Source organism: Calypte anna, chromosome Z, assembly GCF_003957555.1.
Source record: "Calypte anna isolate BGI_N300 chromosome Z, bCalAnn1_v1.p, whole genome shotgun sequence".
Lineage (NCBI taxonomy): Eukaryota > Metazoa > Chordata > Aves > Apodiformes > Trochilidae > Calypte > Calypte anna.
This window is the reverse complement of record NC_044274.1, coordinates 46583266-46610651: the sequence shown is the minus strand read 5'-3', so window position 1 is coordinate 46610651 and position 27386 is coordinate 46583266. Positions and strand designations below refer to the sequence as shown.

General features: G+C 41.7%; 1 protein-coding gene across 2 annotated transcripts in view; it reads right to left on the bottom strand.

Moving 5' to 3' along the window:
- SLC1A1 (solute carrier family 1 member 1) overlaps positions 1-26669 on the bottom strand; it is a 45931-nt gene extending 19262 nt beyond the window's left edge. The window contains exons 1-3 of one of the 2 annotated variants that reach the window (XM_030467756.1): positions 26363-26669; positions 11682-11822; positions 1146-1238 (exon numbers count right to left, since the gene is read on the bottom strand). In XM_030467756.1, coding sequence (XP_030323616.1) covers positions 1146-1238; positions 11682-11822; positions 26363-26453 — 325 coding nt within the window. In that variant the 5' untranslated portion in view covers positions 26454-26669. The remainder of the gene's footprint in view (positions 1-1145; positions 1239-11681; positions 11823-26362) is intronic. The other variant, XM_030467757.1, reaches the window with a different exon arrangement.
- Positions 26670-27386: the final 717 nt, after the last annotated feature.

The following is a 27386-nucleotide window of genomic DNA, read 5'->3' as shown; positions in this document are numbered from 1 at the left end:
ATTAAACTACCAGATCTCAGTGTAGGGAAAAAGAGGCATTTGGATTATCCTTCAACTTGCCAGGAACAAGGCTTTCTAATGACACCTGTGATGAAAAGCAGCACTGAATTTGTGTAACTCCCCACAGTGAAACAACTGCTATGCTACAGTGTCACAGATACAGTGTAGAATGTCTGGCTTAACCTCTCTCACAGGGGTTAGATACATATTAAAGTTAGTCTTTATTAATTTTCCTTGCTAAGTATACATAAAAAAATTTCAGTCAGATGAGACAGCCTGAAAGGGGTGCATTATTCTCAATTATGAGATCTCTAGAAATCAGTCTGGCCTTCCATGTCTGTATGTTATCCTTTTTCTATTGTCAAATACTGCTTTACAAGTGGCTCACATTTTTCTTCCAAATAAATACATGGGGGGTTTTGTAGTGGCTGATATCTATGCACAGTATTCACTCAGGCTCAACAGAATACAAAGATAAGCCACAAACTGCATGGAGAGCTGACAGAGGAGGGCTTAATTTTGTTTCTTAATTAAGAAGGCAGGCTGAATATGTTTGATTAAGCAAATACAGAAGACTCAATGGTTGCTTGTAGGTAATGAACCTCCTGTAAGAGGAGAATGTGTGCTGCAGAGAGGCAGCAATGTAGCCTGGCAGTGACAGAGGAGAAAAAAACCTTTCAGGAAGGATGTGAGACAATGAAGTAAGCAATATTTTCTATCACCTTCTAGGTGAGACACACTGTACATTCTGGCAACTGAAAATCATCAACAATCTATCCTTTTGCTACTGAGGAAATCCAGTTCATAGTTGAGGGTGGCCTTTGGAACTTGCTCAGCTTTCCCACTGCTGGTTACTCTACCTGAGCAGACAGCTCTTGGCTTTCCCTGAACTGCAACACATCTCCTGTGGCTTCACCTTGGATGTGAACACAGCCCAACTGTGAACCACGGGACTGACTTCTCGCTTTACCTGGCTAAAAATATGTAAAGATGCTTGGTATTATTCCTTCTCAGCATCTTGTCCCCTTCTTCCCTGTCTTGGGAAATGAGTAATGTCACAGTGTTGTAATTACACATAGTTGTATGTCACATAGTTGTAATTAGGCAGTGCTGAGGACTTTCAAAGTTACAGTATCACGGAGTACCTAGAATTACAGCAATGACTGTGGTGCAGAAATAATACACGACTGCTCGCAAACCAATCTTCCCAGAAACGTTGGAATCCAAAGCAGCAACACCTGCAAAGAGAAACACAAAAGCAAAGTGACAAAAAACAGCCTTAAAGAAACTTGCTGGTTTTGTGGAGACAATTCTTTGTTGTCTCTTTATTTCTATGCAGGAAATTTTCCCTTATTCAAGACATTTCTAAGTACCTAATTGCCTGTTGTACTTCCAGAAAGTGTCTGTAGTGGGCCACAGATTTGTTTCTGCTTCTTTGCACAAACCTGGTTTTCCTCATTTTTTTCTAAGAAAAAAATAATGGAGCTTTTCTGATTACCTGGTGTTGGTAATGAACTAGACATCTTTGGTTTATGAAAAATATGTTAAAGTTTATTTCCAGATTCACTTAACTCATAGCTTTATTATCCTTAGATCTGTAACATGTTGGCTTTTAAACGAAAAAACATAGGAAAAGAGCTGCTCAGAGCAGGGCTGTTACTCTGGGTTGCTCAAAGGCACATAGAGAATTTGGTTGCTTAGAGGCACACATTATGTTTATTAACAGATTAAGATTTAAAAAACAAAATTTACTGAAGCTTTTTTGAAGCCTGGGCTGCTTCCACTCCGTTGCTCATACCTGTCCTTGCCAGGACATGAGGACAGTTTTTGGTAGCAGCAGTGGGGACACTGCTGAGGCCAGTGTTATACTGAGGTCAACTTAACTTTTGTCTTCAGTATTATATCAAACTGCTCATGAAGTATTTTTCAATCATTTAAAATATTTACAGTTATATCTTTACACGTACAATTCAGTAACCAGGGTAAAATGAGCCTTGTGCCTGCAAAATGTGGCTGTCTATAAACATGCTAGTTAATAACTCCCTGCTATCTCTTTACTATACATTTGTGATCCATTTATATTTTTATGTTTATTGAGTCAGATTATCAAAAACTGTCCAGATACCCCTATATAGGGAATAAAAAATATGACAGAGATATTTAACCTCAGGGAAGGGCTTTTTTTGCAGAAAAAAAAAAGGATGTTTCAAAAACTAGGGAAGAAAAATCAAAATATCTTTCTGACAAAAATGTAACTTACTGGTCTTTGAGCTCAAAAGGCATCCTAGTAAGCATACTTTCAGAAGGTATATTGACAGCAGTAACACCTGACACCTAGAGTATTCACATAATGCCTTACTTGTTCTGTTAATTTTTACTCAAAATGAAAACATAATGGTGAAGGGACAGTGAAGGTTATTTTACTTCATCTCTTTGACTATTTTGGGGTTTTCATGGGATAGCATATAATCAGATTGACTACAGAAGAACTACAAATGCCTTCAGAAATCATGATGTAAAGACTGTCTCACTTGTACAGCAAATAAGGATAACAAAAAATCTGTCCAGATAGCAAGAGAATACAGACCACTGCACAGAAAACAAAACAATGTCATAGATATTACAGGAGGCTGTTAGCACAGACAACAGGATGGATTTAGAATATGGACAATAATTTTAAATTCTCAGCTTGGGAGCTGGGAAAAAAACAAGCAGAAAGGAGGACTTTTGCATTGCTGTGCATTCACCTGTGCAAAATATGGCATGGAAAAGGAAAAAGAAAAAGAAAAGGAAAAGGAAGAGGAAAAGGAAAAGGAAAAGAAAAGGAAAAAATTGAAACTTTTGAGAATGAAGAGTAACAAACAATGGGGTTTGTGCACAATAGAAGAGCTGTTTTCAAAGGCTGTCAATGCTGAATCTTTTGCACCTGACATACTAATTTAAAAGCCTCCACATCATGTTTTTAAAAGAAAACAAACTGCTATTGTCAAAATTTCACATCTTTTAATGAAGTTTATAAAAACTAGAAAGCATGGGATTTGCTTCTAAAACTTGTTGTATCGACTGCCAATATTGGTTAGACAGACAGTGGAGGTAAGATAACAATCTCTTCATGCATAAGTGCGTCACAAAGCTTGTTTTAAGATTTTTTTTGTCTTGCTGATTCAGCCAACAGCCTAATAATCATGCAAGATTATTTCCCTACATTACTCCATTATAGAGAGATTCCACAATTCTATGACATGAAGTTCCTGTGACAACCATTCAGCTGGCTCCAAATTAAATCCCTTTGCAAACTGTTATGCTCACGGGAGCTACAGAGGTATAATTAAGGGTGAACTTTGTCCCTGCATTTTTAAACTGAGTAATATTCCTGTTAGTCAGTGAGCTGTGCTAGAACCCAGTTAGCACTCACACTTTTTTGCTAACAGCTATAAAAACTTGCAAATCACTCAGGAAAACGTCACCGATTAAGTACAGGTCTGGTCTGATGATGAGAGTTTGTGCTTTTTTTCTTCTGAGAACTGCTGTGCTCCATACCAAACTGCATTCAGGACCATGCTTGCATTTAGAGAATTAAGCATCCATCACTGACTACAAGTGCACAGTTTGCACTGGGTGCTTTATGTTAAAATCTGTTAATCTATCTACCCCTCTGACCATATTATTTTAGCCAAACAGAGTCAAGGTTTTAATATCTGATGCCAAATTTGGGAATCAACTGCCTAGTCCTCTGCATTTCAGCTTTTATGTTTTCTAGTCACCAACATGAAGTTCTTAGCACTGTTTTCTTCTTTATGACATTTTTTATGTAATTTGCAACACATACACTTGTAAAGGAATAAAAAGAGGAAACAATCAGTGAAATTAAGTCTCTCCCACCTTCTCCTTCTTCTCTCAGGTCCTCAAAACCCCACCAAAATGAAATGCTCAATATGTAGTGTATATGCACCTTTGTTTTTTGAGAAAAGGATTTGCAGGGTAAATAATGAGACTGTTGTTAATAATGCCCTACGACAGTGTATCAGAAGGCATCAGATCACATTTTCTTATTTCTCTATTCTAAGTGAATAGAAATTTGCATTCTTTTTCCAGTTCCTGAAATCAAGAAATGTCACATATATAAGATTAGATTTCACCCTATTTCAATGTAAATTTTGTCACTGATAGTTGGGTAATAGATACAAGTGGGAAAGTTTCCTTTTCACAGCAGGGGAAGGTCCCCACTGACGTCACATGAATTCCACACAGTTCATGAACATGAAGTCAAGTTTGGAGAGATCAAAGTGCCTGGCATCATTTACGCAATCTCCTTTGGTACTCACCAGTCCAGAATTATTTTTCCTACAGGGACACATGTTGGGAGACATTCCCTGAAGACTGAGAAAGGGTATGAATAGAATAAATGTTAAATTCACTAATAAATCCAAGCTTTCTCCCCACAACCCATCTCTTGGTGATGTATCTGTGTCCACTTTGGATTTCAGCTTTTGCAAGGCAATCCTACCACTACCTTTCCATTTCCTGTGCAAAGAATGCTTCTCTCAGTGCTTCTGAAAAACAAGGAAGAGTAGGGAAGTAAGGTGTCCTATGTTCTTTTGTCTGTGGCCTATGATCATTTATTAAAGGGAAAACCCTGCTGTGTACAATTCAGACAATAACAGCTCCGGGGAGGATGACCAGAGCCTATATGGTGAATTCAGAGCCTATACTTTATTGAAACTGTCTCTGACTCATCTGTGATTTTTTCCCCTTCCCCCTTTTCTCCTCTATTCTGCCCCTTTACTTGGAATAATCTTGTACAAGTTTACCCTGTGACTAATCTCCTGAAAGTAATTTTCTTCATATTCTCCCTGAAATCTGAATTTACAGTGGGAATTACTATTGTTCTCTTGCAAAGGCTTGCATGGCAAATCTACTCTTTGCCCCTCTGCTCTGGAATTCTCTAGGAAATGCAATACTGCATCCCTTGCATCTGAACAAGACTGTCAGGACCAAAAAGGTAACTCAGAATTGTCTATTGAAATACCACTCACATTCAGGGCCTCAGACAGCATGATTCTACACATCATCGTTCAGCTGAGACACAGAAGTCAAATGTTGCTATCTCTTATTAGCTATAGATCATTCCAAATCATCTTTCACTTCATACACATCTCATATAATTTTACTTTTTCCTCTTGTCTACTGTGTCTTGGGGTTCTGAGCCATCTATTGTACCCAATCTCCCACTAATTAACTAGCTAAGTGTCATTAGGAAGCAAGTCCTGAGTCAGATACTGGCTGAGAAGATCAGGTAGTGAAGAAGATATGGCCCCAAAGACAATGTGATATTGAGTCTCTCAAGATGTGTCACTCTTCAGTCTGTCCTGCCCCCATGATTGCACATGGACAGTAGGGACAGGACCTCAAGCATCCCTTCCTACAGCTGAAGGCAAAACTCATTGGCACTACTTGAAAAGTTTTCTGTCTTTTGCACAATATCCATGATACAATGGGACAAAGTGTGTTTCCTGCCTGCCTGAGCCCTGGTAAATAGTTTACTACAGACCTGCTTTTTCAGAGGTTCTTGTGACTTCAGAAACATAGAACAGCAGAAGACCATGCAGAGATCCCAAGAGACAGTCTCTGAGTATGTTACACCACATCAGGGATTCCCTGGGGAATGGAAACCAGTGTATCTCCTGGTGATGCACAGGGCCTGTTAAGGATGCTGCAGTCACAGCGCATATCACAACAGGTATATTTCTTGAACCTGCAGAAATGGAAACTACTGAGGCAGCTGCCACCCCAGAAATGGTGATACCAAAGGAAAATTGATTTGGAAACCCTGCATTATAGGAAACAAAACGGATTTGCTCTTCCGCTGTTACCCTGCTTGTACTCATGTATGGTATTTTAAATCTGTAAATTTTACAGCCAATGGAACTGGCAGATCTATGTCTGAGCTCAGGCACAGCTTCATTGTATTTTGAATTCATTACTAATATAGTGGACAGAAAAAAAAATTGTTACAAGTCTGAACTGTTCTGACTTTCAAAAATAAACATAAGAAATAAGCACAATATGTTTAATATTTTTTCCCCCCACTTCATTTAAGCTCTTTTGTCTCCCAATTTGTGCATTTTGTCTCCATTCACCAAGCTCAATGGCACTGTGATAAGGCAAACTACTATTTTCCCAACCATAGATCCAACCCAGGAAACCAGCACTTAGATTCTGAACAATGGAAAGAACAAGAAAACCTATTCAAGATACCTGCCCACCAACCATGATTCAGCACCCTCTTTCCACAGGGAAAGCAATGGTCTCTGCAAACAGGAAAAGTCACAGGTACTTCACTGGGAAATTCATCTCTCACACACAATTTTAACAGGTCGTTGCCAGCTAGAATAAGTCTGGAATTGAATCGTTGTGTTTGTACTATGAGGATGAAGGGCAAATCAAGGGGTGTGCAGTTGTTATAGGAAAGGTGTAGGTGGCAGGATGCTTCAGACAGTGCTGCAGCAGTAGTCAAAGCAGGTCCTGGAGTACAGAAAGCATTTATTTCATTCTACAGAAAGCATGAAACCCAGTGGTTGGAACAGCATCAGACAAGGTAGATGCTGTATTCACAGCTCACACAGAGCTGCCCTCAGACAGTAACAACTGTTACTGTCTCTTTTTCACTGTTCCTGAAGTATGCTGTGCAAAACCTACAAAAACCTCAACAACTGCTTGAAGGAATTGTGGAGGACCCCATATCTGATCCTGCACAAAATTCACAAGTCAGGAAACTCAGGAAACTCCCATGCATCAGTTCTATCCCCTTTGGAGCTGTCTGTGACGACTGGAAGTGCAGTGAACGTCAGAGACATAAATAAAAGCTTTATTAATGTTTCAGCAGGGAGAAAAGATAACAAATGATGGAGAGGTTATTGTAGAACTTAAATCAGATGTTAAATAGCTGATAAAACCGTGTCATCAATACTGAGATCTGAGACATGGATCTCCTGTGTTAATGTGTCACATCTTTTAACCCCAAGGATGATGCAGAAAACAGAGCAGAGATGATTTTTACACAGCTAATATTGCTGGCATTAACCCTGCAAACACCATGAAAAGAAGGTAATTTATCAGATGTGATGCCAGCTTTTAGGGGAACTTTTGACAGAAGACACTCTATCCTGAAAGGGAGACTTCTGTACCATGGACCACAGCCTATAGTTTGTGGACCAGTAAGAAGAGCAGTCTGAAATAATAGGAGGACTGATCAAAGAGATGGGAAGCAGAGGCACTAAAGTAGTATCTGGAAGACTAGGGGTGTTGAGTACAGATCTCCTAACACTAGCTACTAACATGGGACAGGAAAGAAGGTCAGACACATCATGTTAATTAGCTGCAAGCTGGGCACATACATTTCCCCAGCTTCTACTCAAGTACAGGGAAAAAACTATGCAGGAAACTGGACACAACTGACTCCTGCCTAAGCCCTGTTGTTATGCAGGCAGAAAACAGATTTGCAGACATCAATTGCTCTGTGAATCTCAACGCATTAAAAAGAAGGCTACTAGTGATTAAAGGCCACCAGTCTGCTCAGTGTGCAGACATGAGATAAAATACACTGCACAGTTCTAGAGAATTTTCATACCCTCAATGAAATTGCACTTGTGAATTTCCAAGACTTTCAAAGACATTTTATAGGTTTTTAAATACTCCCAGAATTTATATACTTAAACCTCAAAGCACCCAGAAAGCACCAGAGATGTCCCTCAATTCTTTCTCTCTACAGAGCTCCTATAAATAACACATTTTTGGCATTTACTGAATAATTTCCTCTTTCAGAGCATGACATCAAAGAGGGTGTGAAGTACTACACTCAGTACTGCTGTAGCCCTGAATGTCATAGCAATTGTCTTGATTAACACTCTAGGTCTTTGATTTTCATTTTCAGTTTTTCCATGCCACTACTACAGCAGGGAACAGAAAATACAAATAATTCCTGCACATGAATGATGCATTGGTGTGTACTATTAGCTTATTTGAGGGGTAGAAATCTCATGGAGATACAAAATAACTAGATGATTTGAACTAAATTATCGGTGGTAGGCTTACATGTTAAAATAAATTAAAACTCCATCTGCCACCCATTAAAATACTTAAGAGAAGAAAACAACATTTAAAATGCAGCTCCGAGGTAGACTAAAAACAATTTGAAAAAGCGTGGCACTACTCAGACTTCTATCTCCAAAGCAGGGATCTATTCGCCATCCTTTTCAATTTTTACAATAAATTAAATGCTTAGAGCTTATGTTAGTTTTTCACTAAGTTACAGTTCAACCTCTAGACAGGTCAGTGGAAAAATTCCACAATATGCAACTCACATGCTATGTGAAGTAAGTATGTAAGCAATGCCTTCTCTCTTTTACACTCTGAGGAACTGGATTTGCAAAGGAGAAACACATTACACAAAGCCCTCCATTTAAATAGAGGGATAATTGTACTTTTATAATTTGAGTTTTTCTGCTAAGACAGGATTTTGCAAACAAGTTCAAATTTCTAACAATTTAAATTTTGCAGAAACTCCTGGGATCTCAGGGAGTGATTCCTACCATCACTCTCCTTGTTTTCAAGCTTGATTTACATCATTATGTCCAAGCTGACAGGGATCTGGCCTTGGGACATGCATCAGTATGTTCTGCTCAGTGTGTCAAAAGCATAGGTATAAGTTGATGTTTTCAAGATGTGACATCACCTTTTAAGGCATTCTAACACTAAAAAAGAAAACTACAGATTGCATTTTCAACTATGTCTTTGTGATTCTTGTGCAAAAATGTTACTGGTCACCAAAATTCAGTATTTTGACATGACATACATTAAAAAAAAATAGTCTACTGTAGGCATTAAACTTCCTAGATGCCTTTGGATGCAGCACCTTAGTCTGTTTACAATTATGCACCAAATGAGCCACTGCAATTGTCTCTGTGCACACCCTTGGCCCTCAACAAAGGCACAATGACATAACTTAATGTTAATTTTCTCTCATGGTGAGTTAAGTAATATCCCCTGAGCTTGTGAGCTAATTCAGGCCCAGCTGAAGCATTGTAACAAGTTCACTACAGTAATTTCATCTGTATCTGGCCCTAAATGTCTGCCAATGAGCATGTGAATACCTACACAGGTCTGACAGCTGTGACACTTGGATATAATCCATATAGGGGGTCTCCATAATATGCAAACCCAAGGAGGTGGGAGGTGAGACATCTCATCTCACCAAAGACAGTCAGTGTGCAAGTTATAGTGCTATCCATGTACACAGTGTGTTTAGTCAACAATGATGAAGGTTGCTTTTGAGGAAAACATTTTTCTGTTTCATGCCAGGGAAGGTTCACAGTCAAACACGGAGAGATGTGCTAAAATTCAGGATTGCAAACGTTATCTACCCTAACTTCAGTAAATCTTTTGACATTGTCACCTGTAACACCCCCCACAGAAAAACTGAGAAAACACAGGTTAGATAATTGTACAGTGAGGTGAACTGAAAACTGAATGACTTGCCAGATCCAGAAGGTTTTGACCACCAGCACAGACCAGTTGGAGGCAAACCACTACTGCTGTACCAGAGGTCAATATTAGGGCTGGTACTGCTTAATATCTTCATCAGTGACCCAGATAATGGAGATCCTTAAGCAAGCTCACAGATCATACCAGACTGGGAGGAGTGGCTGACATGTGAGGTGGTTATACTGCTATTCAGAGGTACCTTGATGGGCCGGATTCTTCTAAGAGAAATCACATTAAGATCATCAAAGACAAATACAAAGCTTTACATCTAGCGAGGAATAATACAGGAGACCAATACATGCTGGAGGCTGACCAGCTGGAGAATAGCTCTGCAGAGAAGGTACACAACAAGCTAACCATACACAACAACATCTCACAGCAAATGCCTCCTGGATAGCGTTATGAAAAGCATGCGAAAGGAGGTAAACTTTTCCCTAAACCAACACCAGTGACACTGCACCTGGAGTACACTGTCCACAAAGTGATGGACATAACTGGAGAGTCCAGAAGAGGGCCTCAAAGATGATGAAAAAGAAAAGAGAAAATAATTTTTTTCTTTTTTGTCCAAAAAGAAAAATTGACAGGTCATTTGTTGTGGGTGATCCCCTCCTGAAGGGCACAGAGGGCCCAATATGCAGACTGGACCTGCTGCAGAGGAAGTCTGCTGCCTCCCTAGGCTGAGATAAAGGTTGTCTTAAACAAACTTCCCTCCCTGGTGAGGCCTTCAGATTCTTTTGGTCTTTCAGGTGGTTAATGATGAAGTGGCAACAAGCAGCTCAAAATCAATCAAAAGAGATTTCTCACTCTGCCTCTTGCTGCTTTCCTTTCCCTTTCTGGGTCTGTCTTGCAGCTCTTGAGATTCTCCATTTCAAATCTAACACTGGGTTCCTGTCACACTGCATTATAGATGTGCCCCAAAAGCTTTGGCAGCTTCTCTTAGGCTCTTCCTGTCCTAGACCCACGTTAGGGTGTTCTGCTGAAATCAGTGATATTTTTGGAGTCGAGGAGCTTGGGAGTTTGTATTCAGTATCCTGTTCCTGAAAGTACTTTCATAACATGATTGTAATTCCCCTTCCATTTTCCATTCACAACATGCTCTCTTTTTCTGCAGTCAACCATCTGATGTATTTCCATTACCATGCAACCAAGTAACAAATACCAGGACATGAACACATTTCTGAAGTAGAGGTTTTGCAAGATTAAAATGGACATTATAGTGACAAATGTGTCCTGAATCCTTGTAGGAAGCTAAAAGAAAATAATCACAGCCTTTGTTCCCTCAGTAGATGCTTAAAGAATAAAGATAAATTTGTTTTACTTTCTTTACCTTTTTTTTTTTCTCAGAAGGGCTTTTTAACATCCAGTTCTGACTCTTTGCTTTCAACTCTGACAAATCTTTTAACCTTTGCAAATCCTTCCTACTAGGAGAGCTGCTGGCAAATTCTACTATGCCACGGCAGGCTTTCTTTCTTCTTCCAAAAGCATGAAGCTTTTCTCTTCTTTTCATAGCCTCTTCCTGGCCACACAGCTTACCCCATATCTCTTGCACTTTCCCAAAACTCCTTCAAGCCAAGCATATCAAACAGAATTTTCATTTTTTTTCTCCTAATGTATAGTTTTCTGTCAGGTTAGTGAATTGAATGGACTCACAGAAGGCTCAGGAAACACCACAGCTCAGCAAGGTACCTCAAGGAAGTTTTTTGAAACCAGGGAAGCTTAGGTTAGGAATCTCCTCTTTTTATGACAGTAAAATATGATACCATCTCTTCCTTTCTTGTGAAATGACAGCATGAGGCTTCTTATAATAGTTAACCTTGTACCTGACAATGTGCTGTTGCTTTGGGGTTGCAATTTTCAAGTATTTAATTCACTCCAGAAAATAGGCAAAAAGAGATACAAAAATCTATAAACAGGAGTTGCTATCTCACAGCTCTTTATAACTTTATTCCTAGATAATGGTCCTAATCCTTCCAAATGCATTGTCATTATGTAGAGGAAATCTTAATCTAAATGTATGCAATCTATATTTTTCATTACAGAGATCCATCAAATTGTTTTTAAAGATGTTGGTTTTGTTTTATTTTAGAGGAAAGCTAAGCCACAACAATAATAATCTAACAGTACATTAGCATTCATACCTGTGATCATACTTGATATAATTAACGGCAGAATGATGAGTTTGAGCATTCTCATCAGCACTTCCCCAGGAAAGGAAAAGTAGAATTTGTCCAGGTTAGACAGTTTGCCATATTCCCGTACCAGCATGCCAACTCCAATACCTAAAAGACACATAAAAATGTGACACAAATTAGCAGTTATTTATAGCAGAGACATGGGGTGAAAGAAGGGGAAGTAGGAGAAGAATGAAACAAAAAGAGTGAAAAAGCGAAACATTTTTACAGCCATGGTGGAAATTCTAAAGCAAACTGGAGATGTTTCCTTTTCTGTTCTGCATATTGATGATTGGAACAGTAATAATACATACAGTTCTGAACTTGGAGATGGTTTTAGGCATGTCTTTGGAAAAATTTTTATTATACTCTCTGATTATCAGTTCAGTCCAGCAGTAACTTTTTACCTGTTTTCACTAGCTCTAGAGGTTCCATAACTGGCATTAAAAATATCAAAATAATACATAAATACTGCCTAACATTAAAGAAAGAGATAGGATATAAACATTTTAGATAATTTTTATTGGTGAGATTACATCCACCCATAATCAGAGAAGAGTCTGACTGCAATCACTAGATTAAATTTCTAGGAATTTTTCAACAAAAATACACTCAGCATTTTTCACACTAATTACACTACAAGACCAGTCTACAAAATACCAGGCTATAAGCATAATCACAGTGACTGAGCCACAGCATAAGGCACCTTTTTACTCCTTATCTTTCAATTAAATGAATTATCAGCTATGATATATGAATTATAGTTTCTGAGACAAATCACAGGTAAGAGTTCTACCAAAATAAAATAAATCACGGGCTAAAAGACATATTTCTTCTGTTTGACAGGCCTTTATTTTCCATTCTAAGATGCTTTTTAAATGAAGACCACTGGTTTTCACTGGTGATGTGTTCATCAGTGTTTAGAAAGCATTATGACTCATTTTCACATACAAACTTTGTAGTAAGTCCTGGGTAAACTGAGTATCAAGGGATCCAATTTCTATCTGGATTCAGTGAAAGACACAGCAACTCAGAACCCTTCCTTAACCACTGAGTGCAGAAAGGTCTTATATGAACAGCCTCACTAAGGTTAATGGAATTATTTACATTCCTCAGTATTTTAGTGACATCAGTGGCATACATTTTGTAGCACTGTTGCTATTTAGCACAAGAAGGTGCTACCAGTCTACCTTTACCAGCCTCATGGGCTCATGTAAACTTGCATGGACCCATGAAAGCTTCTAGTGCCCAAGCATCTCCTCCCTCAGTTTTAATTTTGGAGGTATACAAGGCATATAAGTTAGATGTTGAAATGTACTCAAGAAGCTGGTGTAAAGTGACTAAACATGTTCAAAACCAGATCTAGGCAAATCCATAGACAACTGCTCCATACTGTTGATATTGAAGGAAATCCCAGACAGGGATCCCACATCCAGTTCTCTATTTACGAAGAAACTCTTTAACATCCTTTTATAGCAAGTAGAGATACCTCCCTAAAGATTCACCACGGCTGTGCTTTGTGTGAGTTTACACACCATCAGGATGTTAGTTGATGCAGATAAGTAAATCAATAGATACCTTCATAGAATCTGAGAGCACAAAAAGATAATGAACAATCTTTTTATGCTCTTTCTGCATCTGCAAAAACAAACTGAATGAAACTAGAGGGAGATTATAAACTTTCACCAAGTCTTTTCTGTTCATAAAGAAATGGAAAATGAGGAAAATAATCTTTTGGGCAAACAGGCTGCTCAAAGCAACTATAAAGATTTCTGATTCAGGTGTCATCTGGGCCAGTGAATATGGAAAGTTTTAGTTCCTTGCAACAACCTTGATTCTTCATTGACTTCATGATATTCACAATATTATGTAAATGCTCTTTATCTAGAGCCTAAGTGAAATGTGATGCAATTAATTAGTCTGCACTTTATGGTAAGTACAAGCAATAATTCTGTTTGAAAAATGGTTGCATTGAGGCAAGTTGCTATGGCTTTAATCCTGAAAACACTACTGTGGACAGCTGGATCTAAGCATACAGGTACTTATGTCTTCAGACAATTCACACAATTTAGGCATATGCTTGAATTGAAGCAAGACTAGACTTCATGTTTATTGAAAGTTGTGTAATTTCACTTCACTTTGGGCAGGTGTGACCAGGACATACTCTGACCATGTTCCTTTCACTCCAGGTGGTGACTATCATGTTTGACAAACTGAGAAGTCTGATCACTTAGCAGGATTACTAGCAGGTAGAAATATTCACCCCCATTTTCACCATCCACTGTTCTCTTTTCCACTTCTTTGGATTTCATTTAAAAAGTTCCTGTGTGGTCTCAAAATTTTAGCATGTATTTTTTTTAAACTTCTTCACTTACATATTTATATTTTTAAATTTTTTATATTATTTTTCTATTGGCAGTAACTGAGAAGAGACTTCCCATTCCAGTAAACTCTTGACATTACTTTTTTGCTCTCGCTTGTTCATGCAATTCCTTACTAGGCAGAGCAGTTATATCAATATTAACTTGTGTAGTATGTCAAAAATACAGTAAAATGCAGCTACCTTTTAATTGGAGTTAACATCTAGCATACGGTACTTGAATTTATTATGGTACAAAAAAAAGAAAGAAATTTTATTTTGTAATAGTAACATGAGAAGGCTACAAAAGTAGCAGAATAAATCTGCATAGTTATTAAAAAGGGACACAAACAGAACATTTTGATTCTCCTCTAAATAATCAAGTACAACTGGAATTTTTTTACTGGGAATTACGATGCACAGAAAGAAGTGTAGCACAGCATGAACATATTTTAGCATCATATTGATTATAATCAGTAGCCCTGAGCAAGTACAGACAAAAGCCTTCTAAAATATTAATTTATCTGTATGAATTACACTGATACTCCACCATTTCTGAAACTCATTCTTGCATGTGCAATTGCTTCTAACAACTACATAGTTGTTAGAACAACTATATGTATAGTATGCAAAGTCTCTACTACATTTTAGGATTTTTGCTGTAATTTCTGTATTTCTCTTTTAAGAAATAATTTGCTTTTGCTTTTTTTAAAGAACAAAACATCACTTTTCCTGCTTCTCCTCTTCATCTTTCCTTATTTTCCACCACTCCACCTTTTTTTCATGACCATGCTGAACTGTTTTGTCTTTCTTTTTCATTCTCTGTCCTTGCTTTTCCTTCTTGTCCACATGTCAAAGATCAGTTATGATTTTTACAAGGGTTATTTTCTACTTGCATCTCAACAGCACATGCCACTTCAGGTCCAGATTTATGTTAAGCTGGGCAGAAGGCAAGACCAAAGATGGAAAAACCAGCACATTTCCATGTCTTTATTTTAACTTCCTGACACAAATATCCTTGGAGCATTGTGTAGTACAACACATGCTGTACAGCATGGTGTCTACATTTCCTCTTCCAGCAGCCACTGACATAGAAGGTGAAATGTGCAGTCTGAGTCCCTGGGATTGCAACATATGAAGAAGCCACAGGACACTTCTCTTGCTTGAACTCATAGGATATAACACATGCCTTGTGTGTTATATGCCTTGGCATTACTCTTCCAGGTAGCACATGTTTTTCTTACGAGTTTGTTAACAGACAGAGTATCCTTAAAAGAAAGGCCATAAATACAGACAAGGAGAAGTGAGGGGTGAGGGTGAGAAGAATTAGAGAAGAAAACCAGAATGGAGTGAAAAAAACCTGCTTAACCCAAGCACACCAAACGAAATCTGTTGGCACATCATCTTTCAGGTAATCCTAGTAATCCCAGCATGAAAAACTAGAGGGAATACATTCTTCCTCTGTATGACATTTTTTGTTTTGTGTCTTGGTTTGGGCCAGCACAAAAATAATTGTCTTGTAATTTTTTCTTTCAGCTAAGTCTTTTCTAAGTAGCTGTACAAGTAACTACAGCAAGTAGCTGTACTTGCTGACATTAACAGCAAGTTTCTCAATCAGTGTCTGCTTCTAGGACTGGTAACACTTGAGGTTTACAGTTATGACAGGGGAAGGGAAGCAGCAAGAGGGACAGCACCTGCAATCGGCGGCACTGTACGTAGCACTAAATCCATCACATCTGCCAAGCCTCAGGCTTCCCAGGGCCAAGGGGTTCATGGCTGTGTTGCAGAACCAGTCTGGCCTGTGCATGGGTGTACAGCAAGTGAACCACAGAATGTGTCCTGGGAGAGCATTATGTTGTATGTCCTGCCTATCTGCAAAGCTAACTCTGTGACATTTGGGTGTCTGGTGAACACTTGTTTACCACAACTTGCCCTAAACGTGGAGTAATGCTTTTTTTGCAGATTGATGTTTCTAAAGTGGTGTCTAAGGAAAAACACAAATTCCTGGCATAGGAAAAACTATGGGACTACTACATTTTTCTTCAAGTACTGTGATGCTCTTCATGACACTGATTTGGAAATGATTAAGGAACACACAACCTGTTTAAATAAATTTCGTAATATCTGGGCTTATCTATATTAGCCCACACAGGGAGTGCCGGAGATTGTCCTCCTGCAGTTGTAAACTTGTAAAAATGTGCTGTCTGCTCAGCAGCTACCTGAGCAACCAAATATGAAGACAAATAACATTTTTTCAGGGAATCCTGAATCCTGAAGCATTTTTTTTATAATTATGTGTGGCCAACACAATTTGAAAACTCAGAACCTCTGAGTAGCTGAATCTATCCAGGGCATGGCAAGTATGAAGTGACTGTAGCTACTTGGTTTATGTCACTGCCATGGTGGGCTGGATGCTCTTCAGAACATGGTACCACCTCTGATGACAAGACAGCATGATAACTATGCACCTTCACTTTCTTTACATTCACTGACTAGTGAAACAACTCATGACTCACAAAGAAATAACTGAAGTATTCACATACACATGAAAAAAAAAAAAGGTTGTTGTATTTAATCTCCCCGTTTTGATAGAAAAACTCTTCTGATAGAAACCCTTTCCCTGGAGCAGAGTTAGCAGTTCTGGCTGATACTGATAAGACACTGGGACAGTTATAAGAACTTTGCTTTGATATGACATTGCAAGAAGAGACATGGTTCAAGGCCAGTATTTAACTGTAGTGCAGAAACCTGGACTGTGCTATTAATAAAGTGATTAAGCTCTTCATAACTTCACATGATATGCTATTCACGTGACAGACTAGAATACAATTACATATTTCAATGGGTCTTAACTGGATTATCTTTACAGCAGATGATTCATGAGACTGAAAGGCCTGGCAAAAAAAGTTCACTGACTTGTTCTGAACCAGGTTACAGGGCAATAAATACAAACATGAAATTGCAGCACAGGTAGGCAAGATTTTTGCAGGCTGTGAGATTCTGAACCTTTTCATAATGTTATTTCTGCTTTCTCTAAATTTTCTCTAATATCCCTGGCCGTGATACACAGTGCCAACTACAGAACACTGCAACACAGGGTGTAGAAGAAATTCTTACTTATAATAATAAACTTCTTACTTGAGCTGCTAATACAGCTCTCTTTGGATTATTTTTAATATTTTCTGAAGTTACGTATTTCACTGTTCCATTTTCTACTTGACAATGAATATTCCTTCTAATACACCTACTAATACTGGCTGAAAAAAGCAGCTCTTAAGAAACTGCAGGCAAGTAGTGAGGCAGGGCTTAGAGTCCCTAGAGTGCAATTGTATGGCAACTGTATGGCAATGATCTTTGGATGCTGGTGTTGCCAGCTTTCCTACAAAGATATGTGAAGAAAAGTCCTCTCAGAAATCTTGCAGAATGAATTTTCCAAGTTGGATCTTGGCCTACTGAAAAACACTTAGTAGGAGTACTACAGTAAGTACTGCAGTAAGGTGTGCTCATCATTCCTCTGCTGTGTCCTCTCTCTGACTAACCTGTTGAGAGTGTGCAGGGGTTGTAAATTCCTTAGAAGACACTGTCATCTGACTGCAGTGTGAGGAAAGTTCAGGTGGTCTGTGACTCCCTGTCATGGACTTTGAGGAATGAAGGCAAGATGAAGCAGTGGCTGGAGGGGTAAAAACCAGATACTCACAGCAGGTGTAAAGGCTGCTGCAACCAGCAAAGCCACATAGCTCCTTCTGCTTTCTGTGCTGCAGGAGCCTGTAGCAGGGCTGATAACAAAGCAGCGATACAAAAGTCAGTGATAACACAGAGCTGCCTCTCTGCAATGCAGCCCTGCACAGGACCTGCTCCACCCTTAGTCAAACCAAGGGCAGTTGTTTCATTCAGACAGAAAAAGGATATGCTGCAGAGTAATTTCATGTGCACATATCTTCCAAGTATTTTCAGTATGCAGCTGTAAATTCTAGCTAGAAAAGCCAAGATAAAAGAATAGACCTGCAGGAAAGAAAGAAAGATTCTGTGTAGGTATCTCACTACACCAGCAAGAATTGTCATACAGAACCTACCAATAGGAACTGTCCCTTAGTATACAGAAAAAATACAGAGCAGTGTTCTGAAGAATTTATTCCTTGGTTAGTCCTTAACTCTGCCAAGATAAATTAGCTTTCCTCTTTCCCAGTTTTTCAACAAATTCAGTGACTCGTTAGATTTATGAAATTAAGTACAGTACTTACAAGCATAACATAATAAACATTCTATTATAAATTAAGTAATTCGAGGAAAATGACAGTTCTTTCCCAGCAGCTATTCAGCCTACATTTCCTCATGAATTTCAATGTGCTCTGGTGAAAGCACATGCTCTGATGTGGAATACTGTATGCAATTTTTCAAGCTTCAACAAATGTGAACTCAAACTGGAACACAGGCAAGGGCTGAGAAAGAGAACAAGAAAGTAGAATAGAAAGAATGAGAAGTCTACCTTCTGAAAGGAGGAAGATTAAAGAGCTTGGATTGTTCAACATGGATAAGAGAGCTACAAATACAGAAAATGACTGAATATCAGGGGAAGACTGATGTTTCAACAACTTGATCCATATTGAACCTGAGTACATTTAGACTGGAGATTGTAAAGCTTTCAACAATCAGTTTGATGAACACAGCTTCCAAGGAGGACATGCAGCACTGAGAAGCTTATCCATGTTTCAGGTGGAGTATGGTATGCTACAGAAATCTATAGAAAATCACGTAGCATCAGTAGATTAGATGTGATAATCAAGGAGGTATCTTGCAATCTTACACTTTTGTGTTCTACCATAAAAGTGAAAAATAATGTGGCAATGGTAACTTGCCTTTCTTCTTTTGCAGGCTTTCCCAATGACCTCTTTCAGCTGCCACTTGTATAACCACTACCACTTTTCTTCACCCCACCCATCTGTAACTTGAGTGTCCCCTCTACAGTCATGAAGACATGTACCGGTCTTGGTGCATCCTCCAAATCTACTCAATTTCATAAAACAGCACTATTATTTGAACATCTTTTGTTACTCATTTTAGATACTGCCATGTCCCCCATTCTGGTGTTCCTAGCATCTAGTGCTGTGCTCACATATTATGATACAGATGGCACCATTCCAATGCCACCCACAAATCTACAAATTCTCACACTTTCTTGTTAAAGCCCACTGATCTTCTGTTCTCTTTCCACATTTGCTTGCTATCCCAAAGCTATATCCCACCTTTTGACATCCTGTGCAGTCCAAGAGATACTAACTTAATAGAGCACATCAGGAAAAAGACACTGTCATTTAAGACCCCTGAAATACACAGGAAACTAAATGGTTAGCAGTAGTATAAGAAAGGTGAGACACTAGTAGATGGAAATAGCTGCTGGATTCTGACCTTTGTTACAGCTTCTGTTTTAAACTGTGATTAAAGGAAAGGACAGTAAACAGGACATACTGCTCTAGTTATTCCCTTGCTGGAAGGGCAGTAGGATGATTCTGACTGTAATTGAGATAAGCAGCTGGAAAAGAAATTTAGTGGAAATTAAAGAGTGACACGCAGAAACATCATTGTTCTGAAACTAACGAAGACAGAAGTGTTGAGAAACCATGGAATGGTTCAGAGGCATGACCCAGAAAATTAGTTCAGATTAAGCAAGTCCAGGTTGTTCGTAGTTCCAAAAGCATGAAAGGAAAAAAAAAAAAAGACATTTTAAAATGTATTCTGAAAATACTAAGATTATCCACATTATTATTAATTAACAGAAATAGTTATCACATGTCACATTTAATACTCTGGCATGCTATCACATTCTCATGGAATGTGAAATACCTGGAAAAATGGTAGATGGATAAATATATCTGGAACACTTAGTTCAATAGAGCTCCAATCTGCAGCATAATAAATTATACAGGTGTGATTTCAGAATGAGATATCATTGTGAAGACATAAGTAAGAATGTCTTCCACAAATCATATTAGGTTTTTGTAAAAAAAAAAAAAAAAAAAAAAAAGGTAGATTTACAAACAGCACAATTGTTTTTTATGAGTAGTCTCAACGACAGAAAACAAAAAATATTTTTGTAATTTGAAACAGTAAGCATTTTGCTGGTATTATCACTGGTATTACTGTTTCCAATGGAAAGAAACACTTCATTGACTTTCCAGAGGGGCTTCCTAAAGTGTAAATTCACCTTAGGTTCACTCCTTCCAAAGCCCTTTTTATCTAACAGTTCAGCTCTAGCAATAGTTTCACTTCACTAACATAATGTGAAACCCAGGTTTTACTTTAAAACAAAGACACAAAATACATGGACAATAGGAAAGCACTTTACATGCCAGAATAAGAAATGAAAGTTAGGTTTTCTTTGCTTAAAAACAGCTCACATGCTAAACAGACATCATGCTTAACTACTGATATCTTTGATTTCTTTTGTTGGCCACATTTCTGGCTCAGGGCATTTTTGATCCTCTGTTGTATGTAGAACCCTCAGATGCAACTTTTGGCCATTCCATTTTATTTTCTGGTTTTAACAAACTGCTGGGCTTCAGATGTTCCTCAACTCGTCCCATCCTGTGTTGAGCTGTATGCAGCAAAGCACAGAATGGCAGACAGACAGCCATCACAGCTTTCTAAAGAGGCATAAGAAGTCACAAGTATTATCTATGGTGTCCTACGTAACACCAGGAAGAAACTGAAGAAAATAGTCTTCTGTTAAATTTCTATGCTAGCACAGTTGATTCAGGATGCCTGGTCCTCAGTTGTTATAAATTCCAAGTTAATAAAACATCATGTTTCATAACTAAGTAAATTAATCAAATGTTTGCTTTACAACTCTCCCTGTCAGAAACGGAAACAGTAAAAACTCCTTCACTTTGGTGTATTTCCTTCAAATTTTTTTCCTGCTGTGAAGAGAAGAGCTCTGTTTTTGCTAGTGTATTTCAAGAGGCAACTAATCTGCTTCACTGTTTTGTAACCTTCACATGGTATTGTGCAAGCAAAGAGAAATGGTAGAGAAGACACCTCACGGGTTACTTTTTGATAAAGGTACCTGGAGGTGGAAATGAAAAACAGTGAAGCTTTACACCATTTCCAGAAGGGGCTTTTTATTTTTAAATTACACGATAAGAATACAGAAACAACTTACTGGGAGAAATGTAAAGCCTTTATAGCTTTATGGAGTTTAGAGGATGCAGGCTCTATTTGCAAAAGAAGCTTCCTACTCGCAGGAGTATGTGGAGGCCCCTGGATTCACAGTGCTTTCTGTGTGGTCAGAGGCCATCAACAGAGTGACAGATTACTAATCGTTCTGTCTTCGTCCTGGGAGACATTCATTAAGTGCAAGAATGCACTGGTGAGTGTCCAGTAATGCTAGTATGTGCTGAGCTTCTCTGCCAGGGGTGAATATTAAAGAAACTAGTGTTTTTAAAAACAGATGTCGAATCCCCTCAGATTATATAGCAAGCCTAGCCCTTCCAGCTACAAGTAGCAGGTATGAATGCACCTGACAATTATTTTTTTAAAACAAAGACCCATGAACAAAAATTATTCTTACAGGGAGGAATTACAATTTGATATTGAAACATAATAATTTGCATTAAAATTAAACCTAATAAATTTTTTGTATATGGACTGCTGGGGTGACCTCACAGAGCACAAAACAAGCTCCAGTGGCTGCTGCACTCATCACATCCTGGCAAACAGCTATAGTTATACCATTCAAAGTTTCTGTGATGATGGTGTTACAGGAAAGAATTATGTATATTTTAGTCTCACTGCCAAATGCTGGGTGAAAAGGAAGTGTCTTGGGTTAGTGCAGTGGTGTTTTGGAAGTGGGGGGCCACAGGGATGGCTCCTGCAAGAAGCTCTTGGAAGCTTCCCTGGTTCCGATTCTGGCCCAGCCTCTGCCCAAGGCCGAGCAGATATGGGAAGATGGATGTGCCTCTGCAAGTAACATATTCAAGAAAGGGAAATGAAACTGTAAAAATATAAGAAAACGACCAGCAGAGCAAAGTAGAGGATGAAGTGAGAAATGTCAGAGAAAAGACACCAAGGCCAGTGAAGAAGTGTGGGGAAATGTGTCCAAGCAGAGATTTCCCTGCAGCCCATGGTGAGATGTCAGCTGTGCCCTGCAGCCTATGGAGGAGCGCGGCTGAGCAGTCTCTGAGGAAGCACAGTGAAACATTCCTTGAAGAACCATGGTGGGGTAAATGTGGATTTGTAGTCCCTGAAGTGTCACAGGTGGGCAGATGTGGAACAGCAGCCTGTGCAGGATCATGGAAAGGGGCAGATGTGGATCTGCAGCCATGGAGGACCCCGTGCCAGAGGAGGTGACTGCTCCTGAAGCAGCCGTGACCCTGTGTGCAGCCCAGGCTGGAGCAGTCTGTGCCTGAGGGACTGCACCTGTGGGAGGGACTCATGTCGGAGGGGTTCCTGAAGGACTCTCCCATGAGAGGGACCCCGAGCTGGAGCTGGGGGAGAGCGTGAGGAGAACTCACCCTGAGGAGGAAGGAGCGGCAGAAACACCGTGTGGGGAACTGACCCTAAACCCCCCCTTGCCCCTCCCCTGTGCCCTGAGGGGGAGGCGGCAGGGAAGGAATTCAGTCCTGGGAAGGGAGGGGAACAGGGCAGAAATTATTAAAATCTGGTGATGTTTTCTCTTTCTCCTTGCAGATTAAATTAGGGGGGTTTTGCTTCCCAAGTTTTTGCCTGTTTATGTAAATGGGGAAGTGAAAAACTCCCTATCCCTGTCTCGATTAAGGAGCCTTTGGGTAGATTGTCCCACAGTGAAGATGGGGGGCGAGTACCCTCCTTGTTCCATAGTCAAGATGGGCAGCGAGTGAGCAGAGGCCTGGTTGGTACCAGCTGGACCCAAACCGTGACAGAAGGTCTGATGCCAGCAGTCTCCCAACACCGGAACTGCAGGAACAAGGTGTCCGATCCTGCAGACACTGAATAATCGTTCAGCGACGAACAATTCCCTCCCCTTCAGAGGTGCCAAAACCGGGCATTCCGGCATGCCAGAGATGCCCACCGCCTCCCGCTTCAGCCACTTGACCGCTGCCTCCCACCACCCCTTCCCGCCCCTCCCCCGGCTGCCCCCGTCCCCTTCCCGCCACCTCGGACAGCTCCCGCCGACCGGCCGTGACGTCACCGCCCCCTTTCCCGGCAGGTCCGAGGTGCGGCACGAGGCCACAGCGTCACCTGCGCTCGGGGTACGAGCGGAGGGTGACGTGATCGGCAGAGCACCAGGGGGCTCTGGGTGCCTTTTGTGGACCTTTGGCAAACGGGACCCGTGGCTGGCTGGTGGCAGGATGCCTGCCACGCACCGTCCCTGCTGGCTGGTGGTAAATGCGGAATTTCGCACCCCTGCCTCATGAAGAGCTGAACCACTTCAGCGGCCCACAGGTGCTGCTGAAAGACACCTTCAGAGTCACGGGCAGGATCTGACGTCCTGAATCTGTTTATGAAGTGACAGACATCCCATTAAGTGAACAACAAAAAAAGTCTGAAAATTTATGCAAGCAGAATCCTTCAGAACCAGTGTTCCCCAACCACAGTTCTATTACAAAAAGATACTAGTCTTAAGGACTTTATAAGTATTAAAAAAAAACCAACAAAACAAAACCACAAAAACCCCCCAAACAACCTATGTGCATACACTGAGTTTGTAAAAAGATACCTGCTTTAGTATGGTGTGCAACAGCAACTCAGTGCCTGAGACTGTATCTACTTGAATCACTTGCAGTTTTATTTCCATTGCCTGTTCTGCTGAAGAATTGTCCATGACTACAAACTACTGCCTACAGAATAATGAGTAAGTATTTACACACCATCAGCCTCTTACCTTCACGACTGCTTTTGGCTGCATTGCAGCAGTGACCTCTGGGAGACAAAGTGGTAACAAAAAATAGATGTTCTATGAGAATCCTATGAAGTGTGACTTAAACTCTTAACCTTGCAGTTGTCCTTTGGAAACCTGTTTCTGGGTGAGTAAGTTTCAGGGATATTTCTGCTTTATTTTTACTTGATTGTACAAAACAGAAGCAATATAACTTTCTTTATTAAACACTGAAGATACAGTCTTTTGAACTGCTTTTTTAATTTTAGCTGCTTTGGGCTCAGTAAGGAGCAGAAAGATGTGAGACATCCCTCCTTGGCAGTTACCTGTGTGAGGCTGCTACTCTCCTGCCACTCTGTCTCCTAGAGAAGGGCAGTGAGAAAGGGGAGGTGCAGATGAGCCCTTCTCAGTTCAAGCATTCAGGAAAATGTGTCACTGAAGTTATGTGAACTGCAAGCCTCAGAATTAGTCTTAATTCTGAAATTCAGTCAATTTCAGGCTCCAAATCTGAGTTCATAGATCTCCTTGTATCAATTTGATGGGCTGAAACAGATTCTACTAAGGTAAGAAAAATAACCATGTGAGTTTTGGTTTTTTTTAATAACCCATTGAGGTGTTTTCAGTTAAAAGAAAAAAAAAAATTAAAAAAAAATGTAGAAGTGTAGAGACAGCAGGTAGGGAAATGCAAAGACACTGGAGGTATCTGGGTGCCTGTGACTCTCTTGATGTGGATCCTCTTTGGGTATGAGGGGGATCAAGGACCAATTGTCCTGGCAGTTTCCACAGTCAGGCTCTATGGCTTTTAGAATTATCAGCTTGTAGGATCACACCACACACTTCAAGTCTACCTACATCCATTGAAGATAATGAGAAGGGAATTTTAATTAACCACTTCTGTAACTGGACAATAAGTATGCCAGCTTGTAGAAATGTACCTGACAGGAGTACCTGGAAAAGTTATTGCACACATAAAATCACAGACACACAAACACACTCCTCCAATTATTACAGGCAGATTCTCCAAGCAAGCCCTTAGCACATGGTACACAGAACACACAAAAGTCTTTCCATTAATTAAGGAAGTGAAAAATAACTGAGATTTTTCAAGTACTGAATTCATGAAGGAAAACACACATGTACAAGTACATCTCTGATCCCAGCTTATATATAGCTGAGTGGAATTCCAAAAGAGTAAATCTTTCTTTAACAAATTCATACAGAAATAGTCACGATCCAGCCAAAATTCAAATCACCAGAAAATTAATCTCAGAAAGATCCATCAAACAGCAAGTGCTGTTAATGAAGTACTCAGAGCAGCACTTCTCTACAGGAGCAATAACACGAAGGAAGGTCTGCTTGCTTAACATCAAAATCATCACAAAGGAAACAAAAAGGGCGTGTGACTATGACCAAAATTACATCGAATGGAAAAGACCCTTTGGAGAAGTCATTTAACAGCCTCTCTTGGCCCTTTTGCCCATCTGTTCTTAAAAGGATGTTGTTCTTCACTCCTTCAGAAAGTTGTCGGCAAGGAGAAATCCTCCTACCTTTACCATTAACACCCTTCTGAAATCGGGGTGGCATTGCAAAACTTTTCCAGTTGCATTGCTTGCTTAGGCCACCAGAAGCACCCCAAAGCCACCACCAGTGCCCATCCTACCAGGGCTCCAACCTGCAGGAGAGCGGGAGGCGCCTTGTGTCCCGGCTGGTTCCCCCGCGGCCGGTCCTGGCTTTAAGCACGCTGTCCCCATCCTTCCCCCGCCCTCGCCTCCTCAGGTGTGCAGGGGCGGCCCGGGGCACCGTCTGCTGGGGGTCTGGCCATGGAGGCCTGCAGTACCCCAGCACGAAGGACTCACTTACCCTCCGCTGCACTCGCAGGCTTTTCGTAACACAGCTTTACTCTGCTAATTACCAGACCTTTGTCACACAGGCTGGAGAGCCGCACGCTGGGGGGCAAGCCCAGCCCAGAGGGCCCCGGGCACCCCAGGTATCGGCACCCCGCTGCCGATCTGATCGCTCGGGGGCGAGGCACGCAGCGCTTATCCCTGTGAAACTGTCCCCCACAGCACCCTGCCTCTGCGGACCTGTCCCCCCGCGCCCACGGCTACGCTACGCCCCGGTCCCCAAGCACCCCGACCGGCCTGCGCGCCCCCTCGCCCTCCGCTACAGGCGGTAGCCTTCCACGGCACGGGTGCGACCGGCAGGGAAGGTGAGGGACGGACGGACGGACGCAGATCGCCCCGTACCGCCCGGTTCGGTCCTCCCGCCCGCTGCCGCGGAGCGCCCCTCGATGGAATTGCCCGGCGCTCCCCCACGGGCCCCGGTCTAGCGCCGCGCCGGCCCTGCGACGGGCAGGGCCCTAATGTGTCGGGCAAGGCCGTGCGGTGGGCGGCGGCGCCGCACTGCCTCCCTGCCGCCCGCCTTCCCCCCCTCACTCACCCATCAGCACGGCGGCCACCGTGCTCAGCAGGAGCCAGTTCTTCCTCAGGAAGCCCGGGCAGCTGCATCCCTTCTTGACCGTTTTCGCCATAGCGGGGGGCGGCCGCGGCAGACGGGGTAACGGCCTGAGGAGCTCCACGCTGTGCCGTGCCGTGCGAGCCGAACCGAGGCGAGGCGAGCCGAACCGAATCGCACCGCACCCCTGCCTGCGTTCCGCGCTCCTGCGCGCTTACAGACGGGAGGCGGAGACGATGCCCCTCACCTGGCAACGGGAGAGCCCGGCCCTCCGCCCGCCCCTCGGCATGCCCTCCCTCCTGCCCGCCCGCCCTCTCGCCCGCCTCCTGCCCACCCCGCTCCTGCACACCCCCCACCTCCCTGCCCGCTTCGCTGGCTTGCGGGGTGAGGCCCCTTCCCCGGTCAATGCTGCTCGCTGGCCTTTCTCATATGACTGCCCCGGCTGTGCGGGGACCACAGAGTCCTCCTCGAACTCGCCCAGGGTGGACAAAACCCAAACTCCACCGCCCCGTGGGGCCGCTGCCCGGAGCGCTTCACAGTGGGCGCTGCGAAAGACCGGCAGCCTGAGGCTGTAGCGGGCGAGGTGCCGTGCCCCAACCCCTCTGCCCCAGCAAAGCATTTGGTTGACTCTGCTTCCGTGCCCCAGGCTGGGCCGGGCCACTGGGTTTTGTGCCAGAGAGTCATGCAAGCCATCCCCCGCCATACCTGACAGCCCTGACGCCCGAGGGGAGGCAGTCCCACGGCAGGGCCGGTGTTGCCACACATCCCGGCAGGCAAACACCAGGCTCTGCAGGGCCGTGTAGGAGGCCCGCACCTCCGGGAAGAAGGGTTGGACCCGGGCGTTGGTGGCTGCTGGAAGGGCACCAATGCCTCTGCTGCATCGTCTCTGATTAAATATCCGGCACCCTACTCCTCCTGGTGGGAAACCTGGGGGCAGGGGGTCCTGAAATGGGTTGTAGGATATCCCACTGGGGTTTTATCCTGATTAGTTCAAATACCAAAACTGCAA